This window comes from Mirounga angustirostris, unplaced genomic scaffold (assembly GCF_029215605.1).
Source record: "Mirounga angustirostris isolate CCGP_5_RB_7025 unplaced genomic scaffold, mMirAng1.0.hap1 SCAF_11, whole genome shotgun sequence".
NCBI lineage: Eukaryota > Metazoa > Chordata > Mammalia > Carnivora > Phocidae > Mirounga > Mirounga angustirostris.
This window is the reverse complement of record NW_026991719.1, coordinates 88,791,369-88,812,387: the sequence shown is the minus strand read 5'-3', so window position 1 is coordinate 88,812,387 and position 21,019 is coordinate 88,791,369. Positions and strand designations below refer to the sequence as shown.

Here is a 21,019-nt window from a genome sequence, read left to right as displayed (position 1 = left end):
ACAAAGCAACCAACTGATTGAATTTTTCCACTTTTCAACCTGTCGCTTGGGCAACGCATAGACGCTACTTCGCAAGACAAGTGGTCTTGTGGGCAGAAATCTGGGCCCACAGCCAGGGACCAAGGATTGGAGTCCCAGCTCTGCCTTGGCCCAGGGGATCTCACAATTTGCTTAATTTTGTTTTGTTTCTTTAATGTGTTTTTGTGTCTATAAAACAGAGATTAATGCTTCTTGGCCTGGGTATTATTAGAATATATACTGTGGCGTATGAGAAAGGGTGTTGAGTTCTTTACGAGTATTACGAGGTGCTGTTTTGAATGTGCTCTTGATGTGGGATCACCATTTTATTAGTCTGGCTTACTGTCCCCATGCAGCATCCTCATTCTTCCCTTTTGATGCCTCTTCAATAGCATCTTCATTTTTCTCTTTTGGTCTTTGTAACTCTGCAAGTCGTGAGAACCAGGGTTGCTATTTCTCTTTGCTGTGGGTGCTAAGGTAAAGACCTATGTGCGGTTAGTCTTCCCATTATCTGGTATATTTTAAAACTTCTATCATGGGGCAAATTTATTCTGGGTTTGCAAAATACCCAGCCGCCTGTGACCCTCTGATTTTACACTTGTTTCAGGCATCGTATAAATAAAATCCAGTTGATTAAAGGACCCAACAGAATTCTACTTACTTTGGAGGATGTGACGTTCATCAATCCCCACTTTGGCAGTAAGGTAAGGAGCATCCCCCTGTCTTGCTGCACTGTCTAATATGGTATCCACAAAGCACAAATGACTACTGAGCACTTAACATGTGGTGAGTCTGGGGGCGCCTGGATGGCTCAGTCGGTTAAGCCTCCAACACTTGATGTCGGCTCAGGTCATGATCAGGGTGGTGAGATCAAGCCCTGTGTTGGGCTCCGCACTCAGCGTGGAGTCCACTTGAGGTTCTCTCTCTCCCTCTGCCCCTCCCCCCACTCACGCTTTCTCAGTCTCTGTCTCTCTCTCACTCACATCAATCAATCAATCAATCTTTAAAAACATGTGGTGAGTCTGAAATGAGATGTGCTGTAAGAGTAAAATACACTCTGGATTTAGAAGATTTAGTACAAAAACATGTAAAATATCTCATTAAATTAAAAAAACATCAACTACATGTCAAAATGATAATACTTTGGATGTAGTTGGTTAAATAAAGCATATAATTAAAAAAATTTTAATTTTTATTATGTTCAGTTAGCCACTGATGATCTCACCTGCTTTTTATGTTTTTTAATGTGACTACTAGGAAGCTTATAATACATATGTGGCTCAGGTTACAGTTCTAGTGGATAGTGCTGTCTTAGAACAGTTTTGTGAAAGCGATGCAGTGCACTTTGAGCAATAATGTAGCTTTGACTTCATATAACCCTTCTCTAGTCTATCTGAACTCCACATTTGATTGCTTGTTCCTCAAGGGCAGAGGTACATTTTCTCTTAATGTTAGCCCATAGCAACTGACCTCCTGCTGATGGTATAATAGGTGCTCGTAAAAGTTTGGTGAATGAATCAACTAGTGAAAATCAGTTGAATGTCCCCTGGGGTTCTGTTCTGATGGTGATTGTATTAAAACTGGTGCTCTTCACTGAATGCCTATACTGGCCCTGGGCTGGACTTTGTGAGCGATAGCATGGAGTCCCTGCCTTCAAAGAGATTATAGTTAAATTAGAGAGGCAAATTATACCACACAAGAGAGCTGATAGCTGCCATATTGCACAAAAGACACTAGAAATATGGTAAACGTCAGAGGAAACATATCAGTGGAAGAAGGTTTTTTTTAGCAACCCAGCACTAAAGCTGGGTCTTAAACAAGGATGGATAGGATTTGTCTATGTCACAGGTCCTGAACTGGTAAGCACTTTTGTTTGACCCTTATAGTTATAAAAAAATAGTACCCAGAATTTTGAAATTGGGAGATTACACATAAAAATCTGGATTTCTGGGTGTTTTTTATTTTTTAAAAAGATTTTATTTATTTATTTGACAGAGAGAGAGAGCACAAGCAGGGGGGAGCAGCAGGCAGAAGGAGAGGGAGAAGCAGGCTTCCCACTGAGCAGAAAGCCTGACGTGGGGCTTGATCCCAGGACCCCAGGATCATGATCTGAGCCGAAGGCAGACGCTTAACCGACTGAGCCACCCAGATGTCCCTCTGGGTGTTTTTTAAAGGTTGGAAGATCCGTCAGCCTTGGGTATCATCGTGGCAATTGGTTGGGAATCAGTAGTAGTTGCTGTTTTTGGAAGAAGCATGTTCTCTGCAGTTTGACCCAGTTCCCATCACTCTCTACTGTCTTATACTCAGCCTATGTCACCAATTTATATTTACCTTCCTGACCTGTGTAGGCAGAGAAAACAGCGTAAACACAAGCTTGGAAAAAAGAAAGTGTGGGGAAGAGTTTTGTCAACTGTAGTAGTAATAGGAGAGGATGCCTCTTTGTGTCCAGTCTATGTGGCCAAAATAAAGACATTCATTTTTGCAAATTCTAGTATAGTGGTAGCAGGATGTAAGGAGAGAATGCAAACACATCTTATTTGTCCCCCATGAGCTACTTACTTGTGCTAAACCAGTGTACCAGATCTGAGAATTAATGATCTCTGTGACCAAATTGATCATTTGCCTAAATGTGGCACTGAACGGTATACTTGAACTAGTTGGTTGGGTGACTATGGGTTTACATGGCAATACTCTGTGCAGTTGGAATCAGATGAAATGTTCAGCTGTTTAGTTTAATTCTCAATTACAACTCTAACTCTTATTTGTTTAAATCATCACATATTTTTTGTAAGGTTGATATCATGTTCCTGGAAATGTACTGCTGAATGCCAAAATTATCACTGTGGCTGAAAGCTACATTCCACCCTCATGCCATAAAAACGTATTGATGTTAGTCTCTATTTCTGAAGCCACCAGAGGACCCTGGGACTCACTCGGGGTGGTAGATTTTGTCTGGATTTGCTATAATCCCATATGCCTTGTATGAAATTTCCCACCTTAATCAGAAAGGGTAGATACTGAAGTGCAAGCTCTGAAGCAATCTCAATAGATAACCCGATACTGAGAAAACAAGTATTTAATTCTATGACAAGATATTTTATCCAGAAATGGGTAATCAGTAGTAAAAGCAGATGATTAGAAATCGTTGTTCAAACCTAGCAATGTTTACTAAAGTTTTGGTTATGAGCACTAAACCTGTTTTTAAAAATCTTACTTCTGTGGTGGTATCCATGTCAAAATGACAGTTCATGTCGATTGCCCGGATGTTTTGGCTCTCGAGTGTCAAAACAACAAACAGATACTTTTCGGGCTGAATTAACCCTCTCTTTGTATAGGCCTTGCAATAGTCCAGTAAAGTGTGTAAAATCTCCACCTGTGCCTTCTCTCTTTCCTACTGAGACACAAAACATGTTTGGGTTTCATTTGTAGTCTCAGAAAATCACCATAAATAATAGAATAGTGCTACCTTCAGATGAACAAAGTGTCTAAGTTTTTAAAATCTTGTTCATGATGATAGATCTTTTCTTTCACTTGTGCATACATTTTGACATGATGAGAGTAAACAAAACAACAACCCAATAATCACTTTTCATTGCATGAGTGAGAAAAATGAAGAGCAACAGGGATTGATAGCCTTATAGGGAGTGTTTCTTTTATTTTTTACTGTTTTCGCCCTGGTGCAAAAAGGATGGCATTATTCTAGAACATAGCTCTTGGCCTCCAGGTCCCTTTTGGCATTTGGCTTTTATCAGAGTTTCTGATGGGAAAAGGTAGGGGAAGCATACATTTTCCTTAATTGCTGTGTAGTCACAAACTTGCAGCTGGCTGTGTCTAATCAGTCAAGAAGCCAAGCCAAGAATTCCATCCAAATGGAATGTCTGAAAGTGTAAACTCTTGGTGAATATAAAATTAATTCAGTCTAGAAAAATTGGCAGGTCAGTAGAAGTCAGGTCAGGAAAGGAAGTTTTTAGAAGAAAGTAAAGCTGAAGCCCAAATCTATGTGGATTTTGGCAGATTCTCTTGCTTTCTCCTGTGCCCCTTCATGGAGAGGTCTATGTCTCAATATACAGATCTAGGTGCTCCTGCTGAGATATGAAAATAAAGAATGAAAGAGAAGTAGATTCCTCCTTGGCCTCGCTCTGTTGAGGAGAGTTCAGGTTTATGCAAGGGTTATGTGAAGAGTCAAGTTTTACATCTTGTCTGAATCGTGAGCTGTTGGGATTTCAACACATTAGGAGTTGGGTATAGTTTACTAGTGCCTTGGAATTTCGTTATAGTCTTGTCTTGGTAGAATGAACTTAATTCGAGGGCCAAATCAACTAGTGATCTTCAGTTTATCAAAGACCATTAAGAGCAGAGTATGTCAAAGTACTTAAGATTCATTTTTATTGGCAAGCAAGAGTGAAACAGAGCATGGTGTGTTCGAAAAAACACAAGACCGGGATATAACATCCACATTCCTCTTCCAGTCCCTATATCCCTCACTAAGTCTCTATTTCCTAGTTGTAAAATGGGGGTGTTAGAGTTGGGGGGCGGGGGCTAGCCTAGACAATACCAAATGTAATTGCTGGCTCTGAATTACTGTAATTCCAAGAAAGGCACATTTGGAGACATGGAGAAGAATATGAGGAACCTGTTTTTATGATTTCCTCACATGAAATAAGTCTACTGGTTTAGTTGAAGATAAAGCTGGTCGATTTTAAAGGTTACCACAGATTGCAGATAGCTCTTCCTCTTGTCATTCAATGGTACACTTCCTGGTCCTCTCTTACCAGATTTATGTGTACAAGTTAACAAATCAAGGAATAAGGAACTTGGCCTATTTAAGCATCAGACTCATAAATCATGGGCAGACGATCTACTCACTCTCTACTGTCTTATTGCTTTGTGGGATACCTTCTGCCATTAATCTTGCCTGCACAAAGAAGACTGCCATTCAAGATGGTATAACAAAAGGAGCCAGGCCTGAGAGCCAGAAGGGTGGGATTATGTGCTAGTTCTGCTATTGATTTTTTCAAAATGTTAGATGCTTATGTTCTTATTTTTGTCTATAGAGTGAGGGTCCCAGATTAAATTATGACTGGTGTTATTTCTTGCCCCCCCCCACCAAATCTCTGATTCTTTTTTATTAAGAATTTATTTATTTATTTATTTATTTATTTATTTATTTATTTATTAGAGAGAGAGAGAGCACACAAGCAGGCAGAGCTGCAGGCAGGGGGAGAGGGAGAAGGGACTCCCCGCCAAGCAGAGAGTCTGATGCGGGACTCGATCCCAGGACCCTGGGATCACTACCTGAGCCGAAGGCAGCCAACTAACCGACTGAGCCACCCAGGCACCCCAATCTCTGATTCTTTTATTTTTTTAAAAGATTTTTTATTTATTCATTTGAGAGGGAGAGAGCGTGCCCGCGAGCACAAGCAGGGGGGAGGGGCAGAGGGAGAGGGAGAAGCATTGGGCTCGATCCCAGGACCCTGAGATCATGACCTGAGCTGAAGGCAAATGCTTCACTGACTGAGCCACTCAGGTGTCCCCCAAAACTCTGATTCTAATCCTTTCTAAGAGATAGAGGTACCTGCGAATATTTACCTTTCTTTTGTGTTATATGGAGGTGAAGCATGATAGCAACCCTAGCCTAAAAAAAGTTGTGCTGGGGGATAGGTAAATTAATCTCATGTTTACAAAGTTCAGCTCATATAGTTACTCTCCGAGGGAAAAAAAAAAAAAAAAAAAGAAAATGAAAAGCCAGATAAGCACAGTATCTATACCACAGTTCAGTGCTTTGTCCTAAATCATGAGAGTTTTGTTTGTAACCTTTTTTCCTAATCTTTTCACAGAGAGGAAGTCGTGCCAGTGTAAGCTTCCAGATCACCTCAGAAGTCCAAAGTGGGAGATCCCCAAGGCTCTCCTTTTCGTCAGGGAGTCTAACTCCAGCTTCCTATGAAAACTCCAACATAGCAATTTATGAGGTAGGATATCCAACAGCTATCTAATCTGCTGCCCTCTTGAGTTTTAAAATGAGACAGTGATTTAAGACTTAGTCTTTGGGTGAAAACATTGAGGCTTTTGGAAAGTCTTTCCAGTTTTTTGTTCGTTATCCACTCATGGACTTGTTTGGATGACCTTTTGGACAATGATTTTCCTCAGCAACTAATCTACTTACTTATAATTTCATTGATGTTTCAAATCCATCTATTTATTGTGCATGTGAAAAAAAGTCAGCAGATCCATACACTTAACCATGTCACTCGTTCTAGAAGATATGGGTATAATAATAGAAGAAATGACTTCCCGAGTCACCTGTTTGTGATGGAATGTCTAGAAACATGTTTGTGTAGAGTTTGGGGCAAATCCCTCCCTTCAAATTTTAGTTGTTCTTCTATCCCCGTTATCCTCTGATATTACTAAAATCTTTTAAAGATTCTTTCTTTTTTTCTCAGCCTGGGCTGCTGCTGCCTTTTGGAGTAACAGGTGACCTTCTGCTGTGTAAAATAGAAATCTCCTTTTTTAAAAATTTCATTTAAATTTCTGTCTTACAAGCTTTAAAGAGGCCACCCCTGACCCCTTGTTCTAAGATACTGGAATTTGGCAACCAGAACAAATCTTGCAACAGTTGGAGAGATGAACTGTTTCTTCTCAGCAGGAAAGAGTTAAGCAGGGGGTAAGAGGGAAACTAGTCCCTCCCAAGTGATGCCTTCCCAGTGTGGTTTCCTTGTTTTGTTTGAAGATACTCCCAAAAGCAGCAAACACTCTCAACTTCAATAGTAACTACAAAGAAAGTCCAAAACAGGACAGAATGAGTTTTTAGATTGTCCAACATATTGAATTTTCCAAGTGAGTGCTCTCCATTGGCCAAATAATTGACAGACGCCTAAAACACGAAGATTGGCATGGTATATATTTGCTCAGTGTACCTGAGTACTCTGACTTAAATTTGTAGCAGGAAACCTCTAGATCTTGCCTTGAAGCTCATTTAATCAAAGAGGAGATTTGCTTCAAATGTAAACTTGCGGTATTGGGGAATTGACAGCTCTGTTCTCTCAAAGAGCAAAACCAAGACAATCATATAGCTTTTGAATGTCAAATGCAGTGGGCTGATGGCTCTATGAATGTACTGACACCTCGAAGATTCTGAAATAAATCTCAGTAACATAAGGCAGTCTCTTGGTTTTTCATCTGTAAAATGAGGGGTTGAACTAAGTTCTTAATCTTGGCTACTCATTGGAATCTCCATGGGAAAGTGAAAAACATACCTGTGCCTAGCCTCCCCTGCTAGTAACTCTGCTTCGGTTGGTATGGGGTGAGTTCAGGCATTGGACTTTTTTTCAAGTTTCCCTATGTGCGCATCCAGGACTGGGGATGGCTGGACTAAGAGATCTCAAAGGCCTCTTCTGGCTCAGATATGCCATGGCTCTCTGATTCTGGGGAAGAATTTATGTGTTGAGTTGTAGTATGTTTTATTTGGTGGAGACAGAAGGTTATAGTGTAGAATTGAGAAGGGAAAAAATAAACATCTGTATGTAACTGGCCTTTAAGAATCTGTCAGATATTTCCTCATCTTGGGAGGAGGCAGAGAGTTGAGTTAGTTCCCATAATGACTGTTGGTCAGTCAGCTCATGAGTATTTCTGAACTGTATAGGCCAAAGGGGGCCTTTATCTGCACAAAAGGAGGGTGTTAGTGGGAATAATACCACACCATGAAGTCAAGATTAGGCTGATGGCGGGGTGCGAGGGAAGACAGCCGAAGCTGGAAAACTGCCTGGGAAGGAGCCTAAGTTAATTGAATCAACAGATCAAACAAAGAGGTTCAGTGTGCCTTCTGAAACGGTCCTCTGTTGGGAGCATTTTAAAGAAGATTCGTTATCTAGTTTCTGTTTAAAATAAATCAGATTTTCATAAGAATTGTTACTGGAAGATCTGCAAGTTCCAGCTAATGTGCCTGGAGTAGCAGACAGCTAATAGCAAAGGACAGGCTTCCCTAGGATGTGCCATCACATGGTCTGAAACTGATACAGATTCCCACTTCGATTCCATGCAGAGATGCATCACCTTAGGACCTGGACCAGAAAATTGGCCCTTATTTCATAGATGCTCTTTGAGAGAAGAGAGGAAAGTCAGATGAGCAGACTGCTGGGGAGAGAGAACTGGGAATAGCAGATGCCGTGGGAACATGTCACCATCTGCTCTAATAGCCACAGTCTAGGGGAGAGGGGTGAGGTGGGCAGTAACACAACACTGATATGCTCAGCGAGAACCCACTGAATTTACCCTCCCTCTTCATCTCTGACTCCTTCTGCCTCTCAACCTCTCCCTATGTTTTCCTTCTTATCTCCATTCTCTCTCCCCACTCACCGCATACCCTCCCCATTCATATTCTTTTCCCAGAGCCCTTTTTCTTCTATGTTCCCACCTTCTTCTATATCTCATATAACTCTGTCTCCATCCCCCTATCCTTCCCACCAACCACCTCGCTCATCACAGAATTGTCCAGCTCTGTCCATTAGAAAACTCGGGCTCGGGCCAACAAAGTGGTTGCTCGAAGGCCACCCCTGAATTTGAGGCGCAGCCCGGTCCGGGACCTAGTTCTCTTGACTCTTAGTTAAGGCTCCATGGCCTTAGTGCAAAACTGATGGACTTTAAATTACTTCTAAAAACTTTAGTGGATAGAGTTTGATGTTTCTTCCTCTTAATTAAAAAGTGAATGATGAATGAAGTGTTTTATCATTCACTCTCTTAAAAGAAAAAACAAAACAAATAATGTATGTGTGGTGAAGATAAAACCTGCCCTTCCTCATTATTCCTCTTCCTCATTATTCATGAAGTAGGACACACACAGACTCAATAAAAATTTGCTTATAAAGTTTGTGAGAATTATTTAAATCTTAAAATAAATACACACAAATCCCCCAAACCAAAGAAAGCCATGAGAGAAAGGAGCAATAAAGTGGAAAGTGGAAGACCTCGGTTCTGTTACTACCTAGCCTTCTGACCTTGTACAAGTCACTTCATCTCTTCAGACTTCAGTTTCTTTATCAAAATATGAAGGGATTAGAACAGGGATACCCAAGACCCTTTCCAGCTCTCAAATTTGGTGATTTGGCTGGGAAAAAAAAAGCTTGGCTTAATTACCTCTAAAAGTTAATAAGCCAGAGAGAAGGCTAACCCCTGTCTGTAATAAGGCTGACTCCAGGAAGAAAGTGTCAGGTACTGGCTAGAGGCAGAGTCAGGGCTGCCAGTCCTGATGTTCAGGTTGTGCACTGCACAAGGGCACCATATTTAAGATGGTGCTATTCACATTATAGACATGTACTAACTTAGAGGTGCAGGAGTGGGCAAAGAGGTTCTGACCTCCCAGCCTAGTTTGGGAATGAGATCGGGGGGAGGGGAGGGGGCTACTTCTCATATCTACATTTATACTAGCACACTCGACTATGCACATACATAGTCACTGGTAAACATATGCACACCTGATTATACGCTCCCTTGACTATTCCCCAGGAGTTTTTTTGAAGTTACTCCTTTCTCCTGCCCAATATTCTTGGGGGTCCAAATTCAGCTTCTCTCCTCCACCTCTATAGCCTGACTCCAAACCTGACAAAGGGGCTCCACCTGGCAGGCAGGGCTCGGTGGTATGCAGACCAGCCATGCTGTGAGTGGAATGTGTTCCCTGGTGTCTGGAGGATGTATGAGTAAATGAGAGTGTGGTACACGCACGTATGTATACAGCCAGGGCTGCTGCCCAACAGGGCAGGGCTGCCACAGGCTGTAAAATAATATTCTCACATGTCTGTCTGTCTATTTATTTATTTTTCCTCGAGGGAAAGCACCCTTTCTAATTAGCACGAAGGTGCCATTACAGCTCATAGTGACCATGGCCAAGTAATATGGTTGCAAAGGTGCTTGGAGAGGCTTTATTGCCTACTGCTATCTCCCACACATTTGTTGCTTTTGTGAATTCCCAGGTAGAATTTTTTTTTTTCCTTTCAGCTTAAACCTTGGCTTTGATCCCACTAAAGGGCAAAGTCCTCTGAAGGCTAAAACTTTGAGCTCATGTCTGGCCCTCATGACTTCGGTGATTAAGGAATTAAGTGTGGGTTGGAGCGTGAGACTCAGCCTTTCTAACCAGTTTCCGGGTGACCATGATGCAGCTGGTCTGGGGCCACGCTCAGGGAGTTTTTGAGCAAGAGACCAGGAAGGCTGCCTTTCGTGCTTGACCGTTCTGCTACAGGCAGGCGCAGATCCTGGACTTAGCCTTGGTGGGCTCTGTGGGCACTGAACCTGGCTGGCCCAGTTCTGTTCAGCTGCTGAAGGCCTCTGAGAGCCATTCCCTAGTTAACGGGTTTCAAGCTCCTTGGCTCGAAGATACCCTCTAACCCAAGGTGCGGGCGTGTAACTCAGATGTCCGCAGCTCCCGTTATTAGCCTTTGCCTCTGGCGGGTCTCCAGATGCAGTGCCACAGCTGGATATATTCCTTAATAAGAGAGTGGTTACACTCTCTTATTCTTGGAATTTGACTGCACAGAGCTCTCTGCTTTATTATCTCTACCTGATGACAAATTGGTGCAGGCTGAAATGGAATCTCCAGGCTATAGGTAATAGATATGAAAGCACTTTGAAGGGTAAAGAGCACTGTGCAAATGCAAGGCATTATTATTATCAGGGAGAAAAAGGAATCTATATTTGTATTGCTTTTTTAAAAAATTTGGGTCGGACAGAAGCTAAATAGGGCTTGATGACTGATGAATCCTTGGGCTATGCAAGGAGAAGAAAATTATCTATCAGGGGCTGGTGTTAAAGTGAAGACAATAAAATAATTGTTGTTTTTGACTTGACAGCAGCCTTAGAAATAGCTGCTTTGGACTTAAAAAGTCAGAAATAGACTTCTGAAAGAGTCCAGATTACTTGTATTACTACGGTAGTACATTTGTGCATCCAAATAAGAAATGTTTAATCTACATTGAAGCCAATTGGTTTATGATTGAAGCATAAGAGGCCCCCAAAATGGCCTGTCCCACAAGAGAAAAATGGAGCAAGGTAAATGCAGAAAACATTTGCTGCATTACATCTCCGGCCTTACATCTCCCACCATGGATGCCTCAAGGCAGTAAGAATTGCAACCACCAACCATCATCATTAATCGCAGGGGACCTGGTGCTATATCACTTAGCTATGAATAAGTGAAATGACCTAGCACTTTCTGCAGTTAGTGAAGGGAGTCATTGCAGAGTGGTATCATTCCCTTTCTGGGGCCTGCATACCTGCAATGGTTTCCTGTCTTTAGTTAATTGGAATTTTTACCTTTCACTTCTCTGCATGACCTCATATTTAAAGATTTGATTTATCTATCTATCTGTCTATCTATCTATCTATCTATCTATCTATCTATCTATCTATCTATCTATTGGGACAGAGAGAGAGAGTGAGTGGGGGAGGGTCAGAGGGAGAAAGAGAGAGAGAATCTCAAGCAGACTCTCCGCTGAGCATGGAGCCTGATGCTGGGCTTGATCCCACTTCCCTAAGATCATGACCTGAGGTGAAATTAAGAGTCTGATGCTTAGCCAACTGAGCCACCCTGGCGTCCCTGCATGACCTCATTTTTAGCTCAAATACACAATGTCCATGTGGTGGAGGGTGATGGAGGAAGAACAAAACCTGTTTGAGTTGACGGTCTGATTATAAACCCTTCGTGTGGAAGGGACATTGCTCTAAAGCTGTTGGCAACTAAGTCTGATCATTCCTCTCTGCCTTTTCTTTCTAGGGTGATTGGGTGTGGCTGAAAAAGTTCCCCTCTGGAGGTTTTGGAGACATTAAGTCCATCAAATCGAGTGCAAGTTATATGTTTGAAATGGTATGAGAAACCCTGGTTTATGTACATTCCCACTAAAATTAATCCTTTCTCCAAAGTAACTAACATCAGCTGTTAGGAAGACCCCTTAACAAGTCAGTGTGGAGAAACTGCAGGGTTGTTACTGGCTTGATATGATGCTATGGCAGAAGTATGGGCTCTGAAATCAAAGAGACATGAAGGATTCAATTTCCAGCTCTACCCACTTAAGAGCTATTTTAACTTGGGTAAGTCACCTAACCCCCCTGAGCCTTACTTTCCTTATTTGTAAAGGAAGTACTTCCCAGGGTTGGCATGAGGATGAAAAGAGATAATACACATAAAGCATCTTTCACATTTTCTGACACATAGCTTCTTTATAAAATGGTAGCTATTATGATTATTATTAAGTATATATCCCATAATCATTCAAAATCTCCAGTTGCCAGGCCTAGAAAAGTCATCTTGTAATTACTACTTGCATAAGAAAAATGGTGATTTCCCCAGTCCCACCAATTATGTTTAAAGAGTCCTTGGATGGTTTGTTTAAGGGAGCAGTGTGTAAATAAGGCAGGGATGAGGATGATTCCTCCCAAACCATTTAAAATCTTGGCTCCTCCTTGAGCTTTGAGTCCATAAATGTTTCACAGAGACTGTCTCTGGTTCCTTCAGACTCATGAGAGTGGGAATTTTAGGAAAGTAATAAAAGATTTCTTCACATCTATGAAGCAGGCAAGTTCAAATCAATCCAACAGGTATGAATCAGACACCTGCTACATCCTGAGCCCTGTACAAGTGAGAAAATAAAGGAAAGGAGGAAATGGGAGATATGTGGCTCACCGTGGACAGGATGTATCCCCGGGGATCAGATGAGATGTTATGATTTGGTATTTCTCTTACGTGTGGTTTTGATGCTTGGAGCTGATGGTAAAATAATGAGAGATGAATCCAGAAGGGGGACCAATGTCAGAGCTAGAATAGGCAATCCACACTGGTTTGATGATCCAGAATGCTAAACAGAGAGCTAACTTCAAAGTTGGGAGCCAAACAGGCTCAAACTTAGGGGAGCTGATTAACTAGAAGTATGGAAATAAGAAGATGGGTACTGACCCAAGGTAGAATGTGTCCATGATTTTTGGGTAATTTTTGATTTTGATATGACCTCAAACTTACAGAAATGCTGCAAGAAAAATTCAAGGAATTCTTGCATACCCTACCCAGATTAAGCAATTGTTCACATTTTGCCTAATTACTTTTCATTCTCTGTTTATAAGCTTTTGTATATTATTTTTTCTGAACCATTTGAGAGTAAGGTGTAGACATTCTGCCCTTTTATCTCTAAATACATCAGTGTGTATTTCCTAAAAAATGCATTCTTGTATATAACTATGGTATAATTATCAAAGTTAGAAAATTAAACATTGATACAATAATATGAAACTATTGTCCATATTTTAATTTTGTCAATGGTCAAAAATACATGATAGCTAATTTTCCCCAGGCCAATTTCCAATCCAGGATCACATATTATGGTTAGTTGTCATGTCTCCTTAGTGCCTTTCATCCGGAACAGTTTCTCAGACTTTCTTTGTTTTTTCTTTACCTGAATATTTTTTGAAGAATTCAGGTCAGTGATTTGGTAGATGGTCCCTCAATTTGGATTTATCCCATGTTCCTCATGGTTAGATTTAGGTTATGCATCTTTAAGCAGAATACTACAGAAGTGATGTGTTATCCTTTTCAGTGCTTTATATCAGGATGCACACAATATCAATTGTCCCAGCTGTGATGTTAATTTTGATTACTTGGTTTAGATGGTCTCAAAATCTACTAAATTTCTCCAGTATAGAGTTACTATCTTCTTCCCATTGTAATTAGCACATAATCTGTAAACAGATACTTTAAGTCTGTGTAAATATCTTGCTTTTCATCAAACTTTTGCTCACTAATTTTAATACCCATTGATTTTCTTTTTTTAAATATTTTTAAAATTTTAATTCAATTGGGGCGCCTGGGTGGCTCAGTTGGTTAAGCGACTGCCTTCGGCTCAGGTCATGATCCTGGAGTCCCGGGATCGAGTCCCGCATCGGGCTCCCTGCTCGGCAGGGAGCCTGCTTCTCCCTCTGACCCTCCCCCCTCTCATGTGCTCTCTCTCTCATTCTCTCTGTCTCAAATAAATAATAAAATCTTTAAAAAAAAATTTTTAATTCAATTAATTAACATATAATGTCTTATATTGGTTTCAAAGGTACCCATTGATTTTCTAACTCCAGGGTTCTTTCTGTGTTTATCGGTTGGTATTGTAGTGTTAAGAAAGAGCCTTACCTTTTCTACCATTTATTTATTTATTCATGTATTTATATCAGCGTGCATGTATGGATTTTAATTTTATTCAAATCTATCTATCATCTATCTAAAACCATGAATTCATATTAATACTTCCAATTATAATTGAATGCCACAGAGTTCATTTTGTCTTTTCTAACCCTTTCCATGTTGTGACTCAGTTCTTTAATAGTGAGAAAACTGGCTCCCATTATTCTCATGACATCTTTTTACGTGTCCCCTTACTGACTCGTGTGGCCATGTCAGGTGCAGATAGCAACTCAACTCTAGGGAGAAGGACAGAGTTTTCCAGAATTTACCATGTGAAAGGCCCCAATTCCTTTCTAGTGCTTTTATGAAGCAGGAGACAGAATTGACTGTGCCATCACTGTGCATGCATCCAACACTGCCTTGACCTCTTATGTGCCTTCATGATCTTAAAATGTTGGGACTGGCTATCAGGAGCCAGACTGGAAAGCAGATCTTGGTGAGCCAGCTATAGAAAAGAGCCCTGCACAATGAGATGGATGTTCTTGAAAGGCAAACAGCTGGAGTCAGAAGGCCAAAGGACTGATGACTTTCAACATCCCTTTAGGGCCTGAATTTCTGCAAAAATGTGTGTAGGAAAATCAGGCAGTATCTCCCAGGCTCATGTTCTTCACCATCATCTGCAGCCGATTGGCATATTCTAACACCTTGGCTACTTAGTTCTTTGCCATATAATCTGTACTCATCTTTTCTTCCATTCCACTTTGGCCATCCACTGCTATCATTATACCTTCGGCTTTGTCATCATCTATAATTGCTACTGAAAATGCTTTACCTCCAAAATCATAGATTCAGACATCATACTCTTTGACTGTATCCTCCTTTTCTTTCACTCGTGCCTGTATTTTACAGCAGGTCTTCCTGTCTACTGACTTCTGCTTTCTTCCAACCCATAAACCCTTGTTTTGTATCCATCTTAGATTCCATAATCCATCATTTGAACACATTCTTATTTCTGACTTTCTGGTCAAACACATCTACAAAATCCAAATTCTGGATGATCCTAACTCTTGACTTTCTCTGCACCTGCACTCAAACAGCCAAGTATTGTAGCAGAAAGTCATGCAACAAGGTATATTGTTTTCACTATAAATTCATGTTTCTCTTCTTAAAATGCCCTTTACCACTGTCCTTTAAGTCCATTATACTTTATTGGTTAGTTCACTTTCTACAACTCATACTTCAAAGATTCTCCATGCTCCTTCAATCTTCAATGTTCTTCTTTTCTTCTATTTTTACTATTACCATTCTGCTCCAAGCCGCCAACTTCCACCGGAACTATTGCAATTGTCTTTTTTTAAAGTAATTTTTTAAAAGCCATTTTAGGTTCACAACAAAATTGAATAGGAAGTACAGAGTTCCCATATGCCCACTGCCCAAACTACATGCATGGCCTCCCCCACTATCAACATCCTGAACCAGAGTGGTACATTTGTCATAACTGATTAACATACATTGATACATCATTATCACCCAAAGTCCGTAGTTTACTTTAGGGTTCACTCTTGGTTTTGTATGTTCTATGGGTTTTTAGAAATGTATAATGACGTGTATCATAATAGTAACATGCAGAATAGTTTCAATGCCCTAAAAATCCTCTGTGCTCCACTTACTCATACCTCCCTCTCCCTAGTGCCTGACAACCACTGGCAATTGTCTTTTAACTACTCTTTCCACATCTACTTTTATCACTTTCAATCTTTTCTCCACTTTGCAAAGTGGTCTTTTCTTTTTTTTTTTAAAGATTTTATTTATTTATTTTGAGAGAGAGAATGAGAGACAGAGAGCATGAGAGGGAGGAGGGTCAGAGGGAGAAGCAGACTCCCTGCCAAGCAGGGAGCCCGATGCGGGACTCGATCCCGGGACTCCAGGATCATGACCTGAGCCGAAGGCAGTCGCTTAACCAACTGAGCCACCCAGGCGCCCGCAAAGTGGTCTTTTCAAAATAGAATCTGATCTTGTCAGTTTTCTACCTAAATCTCTTTAAATAGATTCCTATTGCTCTTTTCTTTGTGTGGAGATTTTAAATTACAGATTCAATTTCTGGAATAGATAGTGGACTATTCAAACCTTTTACTTCCTTTTGTACCACTTTTGGTAAGTTATGGCTTAAAAGAAGATTGTCCATTTCATATATGCTGTGAAACTCACTGGCACAAAGATGTACCTAATAAGCTCATGCAATCTTCTAAGTAGCCTTAGGATCTATAGTGATGCCCCCTTTTCATTCTTGATGTTGATAATTTGTGTTTTCGCTTTCTTGATCAGTTTTGCTAGCGGACTATGGATTTTTAAAATCTTTTCCAAAGATCAACTTTTGGTTTTGTTGATTTTTCTTTAGTGTATGTGTGCTTTTTATATATTTTTACTATTTCCTTCATTCTACTTTCTGTGGTTTTTTAAAAGGATTTTTTATTTATTCATTTGAGAGAGACAGAGAGAGCAAGCAAGAGCATGAGTGGGGGGAGGGGCAGAGGGAGAGGGAAAGGCAGACTCCCTGCTGAGCAAGGTGCCCAACACATGGGGCTCCATCCCAGGACCCCAGGATCATGACCTGAGCTGAAGGCAGATACTTAACTTATTGAGCCACCCAGGCGCCCCTACTTTCTATGTTTTTAATTCGTTGCTCTTTTTAATTTTTTAAACTGGAAATCTTCCTTATTTTCTAATATAGTCACTTAAAGCTAGAACATTCCTTCTAAATACTGCTTCAGCTACATCCTGGAAGTCTTTCTTCTCTTTTTAAAAACTTTTATTGTGGAAAATAGCAAACATATACAAAAGAAACAGAATAATATAACCAAACACCGTATGCCCATCACCCAGCTTCAAAATTTATCAACATTCTACCATTATTATTTCATCTCTAACTTGGTTATTATTGCTATTGTTATTATTTTGCAGTCCTCTATTTTTGAGGTACAATTGTACACACTGAAATGCCCATATTATAGATCTATCATTTTGATAAAGGGATATGCCCACATAGTTTAGACGTTATCATGATATGGAATAGGGGTCAGCAAATTATGGCGCATGGGCCAAATCTGGCCATGGCCTGTTTTTCACAGCCTGGAAGCTAAAAATGTTTTTTCATTTTTAAATGACTGTAAAAACAACAACAAATAAAGGAAAACAAAGATTATGCAACAGAAACAGTATACGACCTGCAAAGCATAAAATATTTATTATATGTACCTTTACAGAAAAAGATTGCTGACCCTGATATGAAACATTTCTTTCTTTCCAGAAAGTTCCTTTGTGTTCTTCAGTAAATTTGTGTCTCCCACAAAGAGGGAAACACTGTTCCAGGGTTTTTCCTATCTTACATTAATTTTGCTTCTTCTATAACCTCATAGAAGTGGCATCATACAACACCCCAACTGATATTAATCCGTGTTATTGTGTGTGTATAAATAGCTTGTTCTTTTCATTGACAAATAGTATTCAATCGTATGAATACAGCACAATTTAATTATGTATTTTCCTGTTGATGGACATTTGGGCTGATTCCAATAAAGCTGCTAGGAATATGCTTTTTACAAGTCTCTCTTTTATTTATTTATTTATTTTTATTTTATTATGTTAATCACAAGTCTTTTTATGGACACATATTTTAATTTCTTTTGGTTAAACACTTAGGAGTGGAATTTCTATGTTAAAGTATAGTGTACATTTAAGTTTATAAGACGCTATCAAACCTTTTCCCATTTTAATTTCCTGCATGCAAGTTATGAGAGTTCCCTTTGCTCTACATCATCAGCAATATTTGATACTGTCAGCCTTTATAGTTTTAGCCATTCTGGTGGGTTTATAGGGGTATCTCATTGGTTTTTAAAACAATTTTTTTTTTATTAAGTAATCTCTGTGCTCAAGGTGGGGCTTGAATTCACGACTCTGAGATCAAGAGTTGCATGCTCTACTGTGGATTGTTTAAGACTGATGAATCACAGACCCGTACCTCTGAAACAAATAATACATTAATAGGTTAAAAAAAAATAGTAGGAAGGGAAAAATGAAGAGGGAGGAATCAGAGGGGGAGATGAACCATGAGAGACTATGGACTCTGAGAAACAAAGGGTTTTAGAAGGGAAGGGGGGTCGGGGGATGGGTTAGCCTGGTGATGGGTATTAAGGAGGGCACGTACTGCATGGAACACTGGGTGTTACACGCAAACAATGAATCATGGAACACTACATCAAAAACTAATGATGTAATGTATGGTGACTAACATAACATAATAAAAAAAAAGAAAAAAGAGTTGCATGCTCTACCAACTGAGCCATCCAGGTACCCCCTCACTGGTTTTTTTCTTAATTTTTAATTTTTATTTTTTTATATTTTTATTTTTAGAGAGAGAGAGAGAGCACACCAGCAGGGGTGGGGGTTGGAGGGGCAGAGAAAGAGGGAGAGAATCCCAAGCAGGCTCCATGCTCAGTGCAGAGCCCAACACAGGGCTGGATCTCCCAACCCTGAGATCATGACCTGAGCCAAAATCAAGAGTTGGACACTTACTTAACCAACTGAGCCACCTAGGCACCTCTTAAACTTTTATTTTTAATTATGATAAAAACATAACAAAATTTACCATTTCTAAGTATACAATTCAGTAGTGTTAAGTATATTTACATTATTTTTGCAACACATTGTCACAACTCTTGCATATTGCAAAACTGAAATTCTGTATCCATTAAACAACTCCCCTTACCCACCCCCCTCCAACTCCTTATAACCACCATTCTGTTTTCTGTTTCTGTGAATTTGACTACTTTAGCTATCTCCTATGAGTAGAATCATACAGCCTTTGTCTTTTTTTGTGACTGGCTTATTTTACGTAGTATCATTGTGTTTTTAAAATAGGTTTTTTTATTCAGGTTTAATTAGATGTTCTATTCAATGAATTTTGACAATTGCATACATCTCTGTAACCACTCCCCAAAACAAAATATAGAATCTGTCCATCATCCTAGAAAGTTCCATTTCCCTTCTCAGTCATTGCCCCTAGCCCAGAGGCAACTACTGTTCTGATTTCTGTCATCATAAATTAGTATTTTTTTCCATTCTTAGATTTCATATAAATAAAATAATGCAATATGTACTCTTACGTGTCTGGCTTTTCTCTGTCAACATAGTACTTTTTAAGGTTAATTCATGTTTTTGAATGTAACACTAGTTCATTTTTTAAAATCACTGAGTAGTATTTCACTTTATAAATATATCACAATTTGTTTATCATTCTCCTGCTGATGAACACCTGGCTAGTTTCTAGTTTTTTGGTGTAATGAATAAGGCAACTATAATCTTTATTTAGTTGTGAAAAAACACAAAATTAGCATTTTAACTTTTTTTTTCCTTCAAAGAATCAACTTTAACTCCAGGTATAGAATTTAGTGATTCATCACTTACATACAATACCCAGTGCTCATCACAACAAGTGCCCTCCTTAACTATCTTTAAATATACAGTTCAGTTCTGTTAAGTACAATCATATTGTTGTAAACAGATCTCCAGAACTTTTTTATCTTGCAAATCTGAAACTCTGTCTCCATTAAGCAATAACTTTCTTTTTCCCCTCCCTCCAATTCCTACTAACAGCATTCTACTTTCTGTTTCTGTGAATGTTACTGCTCTAGACAACTTATATAAGTAGAATCATACAGCATTGGTGTTTTTGTGACTGACTTATTTCATGTAGCATAATGTCTTCAAGGTTCATCCTTGTGGTAACGTGTGACTGGATTTCCTTCCTTCTTAGGGCTGATCAATATTCCATTGTATGCTATTCACTCATTTCTTGATGGACATTTTGGTTGCTTCCCCTGCTTGGCTACTGTGAATAGTGCTCCTATGAATACGGGTTTGCAAATATCTCTCTGAGACTCTGTTTTTAATTCATTGGGTATATACCCAGAACTGGGATTACTGTATCATATGGTAGCTCTATTTTTTAATTTTTTGAGGAATCATCATACAATTTCCCACAGTGGTTACACCATTTAATTACAATCCTATCAACAGTACACAAGGCTTTTAATTTCTCCATATCTTTGCTAGTGCTTGTTATTTTCATTTTTAAAAAATTTTTTTGATAGTAGCCACCCTAGAGGGTGTGACATGGTATCTCACTGTGGTTTTGATTTGCTCTTCTCTGATAATTAGTGATGTTGAGTATCTTTTAATAGGCAACTATAAATTTTTTAATGTTTTTTTGTGAACATATATTTTCGTTTCTCTTGTGTAAATACTTAAAGAGTGGACTAACTGAAGGGTGCCTAGCTGGCTCAGTCGGTAGAGCATGCAACTCTTGGTCTCAGGATTGTGAACTTGAGCCCCATGTTGGGTGTAGAGATCAGTTAAGAAAATAAAATCTTAAAAAAAAAAAAAAAAGAATAGACTAAATGAGTCATAGAACAGATACAAGTGTAACTTTATATAAAACATCCAAACAGTTCTTCTAATTGGTTATAACATTTTACATTACTATCAGAAATGTATGGATGTTCCATTTGTTCTAAATTCTCAGCAGCATCTTTTTGATATTTGCCTTTCCGGTGTGTGTGAAATGGTATCTTATTGTGGTTTTAATTTGCTTTTTCTTGATGGCTAAAGTTGTTGAGCACCTTTTCATATGTTTATAACTTATTTGTGTATCTTCTTTTGTGAATTGCCCATTCAGATTTTTGCCATTTAATAAAAAACTGGGATGTTTTTTGTCTTTTAATTTTTGAACTGTAGACATTCTTCATGTATCCTGGATATAAACCTTTGGTCAGATACATGTTTTATAATATTTTTCCTCAGTCT

At 39.4% G+C, this 21,019-nt stretch overlaps 1 protein-coding gene across 1 annotated transcript in view; it reads left to right on the top strand.

Annotated features, from left to right (window-relative positions):
• GUCY2F (guanylate cyclase 2F, retinal) overlaps positions 1-21,019 on the top strand; it is an 87,516-nt gene that overhangs the window by 28,617 nt on the left and 37,880 nt on the right. Inside the window, exons 5-7 of the mRNA XM_064574852.1 lie at positions 626-722; positions 5,856-5,987; positions 11,777-11,866. Coding sequence (XP_064430922.1) covers positions 626-722; positions 5,856-5,987; positions 11,777-11,866 — 319 coding nt within the window. The remainder of the gene's footprint in view (positions 1-625; positions 723-5,855; positions 5,988-11,776; positions 11,867-21,019) is intronic.